The sequence below is a fragment of the Myripristis murdjan genome, chromosome 21, assembly GCF_902150065.1.
Source record: "Myripristis murdjan chromosome 21, fMyrMur1.1, whole genome shotgun sequence".
Taxonomy (NCBI): domain Eukaryota; kingdom Metazoa; phylum Chordata; class Actinopteri; order Holocentriformes; family Holocentridae; genus Myripristis; species Myripristis murdjan.
In genome coordinates this window covers 26689513-26694934 of record NC_044000.1, presented here as the reverse complement: position 1 = coordinate 26694934, position 5422 = coordinate 26689513, and the positions used below count along the sequence as shown (strand labels likewise).

Below are 5422 nucleotides of genomic sequence, written 5' to 3'. Positions count from 1 at the left end.
GAAACTGCTGCTTATCAATTAATCGATAATCGATCAATAAGGTGAATCAACTATCGATTAATGAATTAATCAATAATTTGCATCCCTAATCTAGATGTAAAACTCACTCATACAAACAGCGGAGAGAAACACAGACTGTTAATTATTAATTACACAACTGTTATCTGATTTTATTCTTGTGCGCATGTATGACAAACAATAAAAAAAAAAAGCTTTTGTAAGACAAGAAAGATAAAAATCAATACTGATGTGAAAAGATTAATATGTCAAATTGATTCTCAACTAAAAGTCAGTGATTTTTTTAAAGTACATAATCATTATTTTCATTTTGAGGTTCACTTTTTCATTATTTGTCAAGAAAACGGCTACCAAATCTTTATCTTTCGTTCTTTTCTTTAAATCAGACAAATGACAAGAGAGATTTCCTCATCATTGTTGCATCACATCCCTGAACTGTAGATTCCTCAGTCAGTCGCTGCACAGCCTCACTACAGTATGTTGGTCCCACAGGAGTCAGGCTGCAGGATCTGAAGTGTAACTATCAGTTTAATAGATTTTCTAAACCAGGGATAGAAAAATGCATAGATGACAGGGTTTAGACACGAGTTAAAATAAAGCAGCCAGATTCCAAAGATCAAATGCCAAGCATTGCTTGAGGTGTCCTGGCCTGCAAGAGAGGGGTAGTAATATGGACAGAAACAAACAAGAAACACAACTACAACAACACCGAGCGTCCTGGCTGCTTTCAGCTCAGATTTCTTAGCAGTTCCAGTCCCTGAAGGCTGCAGAGTGACAGACACAATGTGGGATCTCATGGCACGAGCCTGAGACACAGCCACCACAAACACTCTCATATACAGAACTATGATCACAGTAATGGGACTGAAAAATGTCAAAACAAGGTCAACAGCTCCTGCAATGTAACTGATGACAACCACACACTCTCCGTAGCAGGAATTATACCTGTTTGTTTGTCTCAGGAAATCCTGCAGTATCAAACAGTTGTATAAAACAGAGCAGGTCCAACACAGACAAACACAGATTTGAACTCTCCTCAGAGTGACTTTGGTGGGGTAACACAGAGGGTCACAAATAGCCACATAGCGGTCGACTGATATGAGCACCATGTTTCCTACTGAGGCAGAGGTAACAATAAATGAAGCACAGGTAAAAAGACCACACATGAAGTCACCCAGAAACCAACAGGACTCTGTATGGAGGAGTTCAACCGGCATCATCAGGAGGCCCACGAGGAGGTCTGAGACAGCCAGAGAGAGGAGGAGGAGGTTGGTGGTGGTGTGCAGCTGCCTGGAGTGGGACAATGTCATCAGTACTAGTAGTGGCAGTCTCAGATGTAGATTAAAGTGACAATAATAGAGAAACAGTCCTATGTAGTATGTAATATCTATTAGTAATAGTATTTTTAATGAAAGGTGTAGCTGAAGTAGATCTTCATTCATAAAAAAAAAAAAAAAAAATCAAATTCCTGAATTTTGTCATCAAAAACCTAAATGTGACATTTATTTACAACACGAAAGTCACCTCTTGTAAATTTAACTTATGACAGTTAATATGCTCTATCTTTTTAGTTTTAGTTTTTCTCTGCCTGTAGTGGGAGATGGAGATGATGACCAGCAGGTTGAGAGCCACAGTGAGCACAGAGATGGAGGACAGCAGGATGTAGATGGTCGTGGCGTCAGAATGAGGACGGACTTTCTTCCTGCAAGAGGCGTTGAGGAGGTGTGGAAAGCAGAGTTCAGCTCCTTCCAGGGTCTCCATCATCAGAGAGAGAGGAGAGGAGAAGCTGCTGAGGTGTGACAGCTCTCTGAACAAAACTCTGTCACACAGCTCATTTATAATTTATCTCCCTCCCCTCTTTTCTCTTCCTGTCCCCTGCTCTTGCTGTGTTTCTCTGTAGGACAGATGTCCCTCCTCTCTTCCCATGTGTGGTGACATTTCGCCTACTTGCAAGCACTGGGTCACCACACAGAGATAAAGTAATTGACATCTTGTTAAAAGTGTTGTGTAGAGGTGTGTGTGTTGGTGTAGTGTGAAATTTTCAAAGTGAATGGTGATGATGTATCTGTGCTAGATATAAAACAAACAACCCTCCAGTAAACAACATAGCCCCTCAAATTGGCATCCTATTGAAAGAACCAGCCTCTTGAAATGCCCATTTCCAGGAGAATCTTCCTCTAGTTTGGAGTCCCTTTGCTCAGAGATTCACGCACATTCAACTTCTTCAAGGACTTTGCTCCCAACATTGACCAGCGTTGCCCCGTGGACCCTGAACAGAATCTTGTGCACAGCAGCTACATTCACATCGGGGGCTTCTACATCTACTTTGAGTTTTCAGTTTTAGACTTCCCCCAAACTAAGGTCTGGACCAAACAACTGTACCTTGGTCCAACAAAAATAGGTGGTATTGATCTGGATCAAACTGAACCATGGCTTGGTGTTAAAACATTGCCAGTGTTAAAACATTTGTTAATGGTTTGGATTACAAGATGTCTGTCAGGCTGTTGTTAGAGCCAGAAAAAAGACAGATGGACTGTGGTAGCACATGGGGATAGGAGAAGATCAAATCAATTGAAATGGTCAAACGACATTAAAAAAGTAAACTGAAGAAAAAATGTCAACACTTTTGCAGGTGTTTGTGTAGATGATGAGAGACAGAAGATATGAGAGGATGGGAGAGCAATGACACCTGAAGATAAAGAAACTGCAACAGCAGGATACAAAAACTGTAGTGGTGCGGTTTATTCCAGTTCAACACTGCAGACAAGGCTCCTCTTACAATTTCAACACTTCTGTATCTTTCAAACTAAAACCCTGTGTTTCAGTGGACAGAATCCATTCATTCCCTATGAAGCTTTTGCTTTGAAACATTTTCAGGAGCATGTGGAAAATCTAGTGGCTCGCATAGTTTTCATACAGTTCCTCATATGTAGCTACTGCAATTTTGTGACACTACCTATCTTACTACAGTGACCAAAATAACAACAACAACAACAACAAAAATAAATAAATAAACTGTTTAATATCGGTGAATTGATTACATTCAAGTGATGGAAATTTATATATCATATTTCTCCTTCAATTCAAATGGCAATAGAAGGCTACCCACCAAATTCACAATAACACAACCTCCAACACCACCATCAATGATGCAGTGGTTCCACTCCAAAATCTGGTCAAAATGTGGACCAGCTCCTTAGTTTGCACCTTGGTTCCAAGAATCTTGAACCAAACCAGTTTGAGAACCACAACATTTTTGGTGGAAAAGGCATGCCAGTGCCCTTGCTTGCCCAGTCAGGGATGCTACAACCTGAGCATGAGGGAAAGGAGCTTAGTGAATAGAATCACACAAGTCTTTAGGCTTTTGGCCCAGTGACAAGAGAGCTTGGTAGACTGATGTCCACCTTGGTTGTGGTGATACATCATTGTTGTGGCTACTACCTTATACAGCTGCACCATTTGTGGAGTACAGCCTTACAATCAGTTTTGGATACCAGAAATAATTAAGAATCTTCATATTGTTCATATCTTTATTTTATGCTGCTTATCCAGAGCCAGGTCCTTCTGGCAGCAGGGTGACGAGGTCAACCCAGAAGGTCTTTTCCTGGGCCACATCCACCAGCTCCAAAGCGCATGTGACTGGACTGTCACCCCTATCTGCTACTCCCTGGGTGTTGTCCCCGACCTCCATGCAACACTGAAGAGATGTGTCAGCCATGACAGTCTACAAGATCCAGAGACTTCAACATTTCCAGGGCCAATCTTGTCCACTGCTGATGCCTTGCCAAAGTGGCATTTCTCCAACTACCTCAGCAATTTCTGCCAGGGAAATAGGTGGAATACCCCCTCCCCAAAAATCCTCTGGCCCTGCCTCCTCTGCAAAGGGCATGTCAGTCGGATTTAGGAGCTCCTTGAAGTATGTCTTCCACTGCCCAACCACATCCTCAGTTTAGGTCAGGACCTCCCCATCTCTGCTGTGTGCAGCTTGGATAAGGCCCTGCTTGCCCCTCCTGAGTTGTCTGACAGTTTGCCAGAACCCCCTCGAGGCCAGCCAAAAGTGCTTCTCCGTGGCCTCCCCAAACTTCTCCCATAACCAGGTTTTCCTTCTGTGACCACTGTCGCTGCAGCCCTTCTGGCCAACCGGTACCTCTCAGCCAATTCTGCAGTCCCCTGTGCTTGCCAAGCCCGGAAGGCCTCCTTCTTCAGCTTGACAGCCTCCCTCAATGAAGCCCTGGGTTGCCGCTGTGATAGGCACCAATGACTGCCTGGCCACAGCTCCAAGCTGCCGCTTCAACAATGGAGGCTTTGAACAGGGTCCATTCAGACTCCATGTCCCCAATCTCCCTTGGGATCAGGGAAAGTTCCTCCAGAGGTGTGTTTTGAAGACCTTCCATACAAAGATCTCAGGCAGACATTCACAGCTCACCCTCACTTGGGTTTACAAGGTCTGTTCAGCCTTTCCACTTTTGACATTTCCACTTTGTTTAGTGCCACTGGCAGTCCATCAGGAATTCACAGAACCACAGTTACCCAAAACGTTCCATCATCAGTGAAGGCAGGTAGGCCTTGATGTGGGCGTGTGCTGCAGTCTGCACGCTGAAAATTAGCTATGGGAGTTATGGCTTCACCTCTTATGGCTCTATTCCTTCTCCAGTGCCATTTAAACACCAGTTCCTCATTTTGTATATATAAAAATATATATTTTTGGGATGTGACTTAATTCATCTGCAAAATTCAGCAAATTCAGCACCAACATTAAGGTAGCAAATCTATTAGTGAGCTTTTTCACAGTGATTTATTTATTTATTTATTTTTTTTTTTCATTTTTAGCTGTGTTGTATAATTTTATTAGGCTACTATTTTCTTAGTTGTTTCATTTATTTATTTGCAAAGTTTTTCTGCCCCTTTTTTTGCACCCTGAACGCCTGTGGTCATAGCAGAGTCTGTGTATGCACAAGCAGGTGACGCGCAGGCTCGGTATGCACAGCAATCGGTTCACTATGTGTTGTTTCGCTTTGTGTTGTTTGATAGTGATCAACAGCACCTCTTCACCAGGGCACACAGCCAACTGATCACTGTGCATGCTGAGCCTGCCCGTCACTAGCAATAAACTCTTAAACCTTAAACCAGACAAAAGTCTAGCAGACAGACCTTTCATGTAGATTAGTCATGAAAAATGAGAACCTTGCCAGTTTTCCTGTTGTATCAAACAGCAAAAAAGCATGTAGCATGACGTGTTTGAGTTAATTTGCTGCACCTGACATGAAACGTTCTACAATGTGACTATTGTACATGTAGATTTTGATGTCACCACTGAAAAGATATATTATGCAGCCCTACTGCAGGTCAGGAACAAAGGAAGGCCAAAGACAGGTATCTGCAGTGCATTAACACATTTATTCAT

At 42.7% G+C, this 5422-nt stretch overlaps 1 protein-coding gene across 1 annotated transcript; it reads right to left on the bottom strand.

Moving 5' to 3' along the window:
* Positions 1-488: 488 nt before the first annotated feature.
* Positions 489-1779, bottom strand: LOC115379953 (trace amine-associated receptor 13c-like). Its single transcript, XM_030080938.1, has 2 exons — positions 1607-1779; positions 489-1308 (listed from the first exon to the last, which is right to left on the bottom strand). Exons 1-2 carry the CDS (start codon positions 1777-1779, stop codon positions 489-491), a joined length of 993 nt encoding a protein of 330 aa, XP_029936798.1.
* Between the last annotated feature and the right edge of the window lie 3643 nt (positions 1780-5422).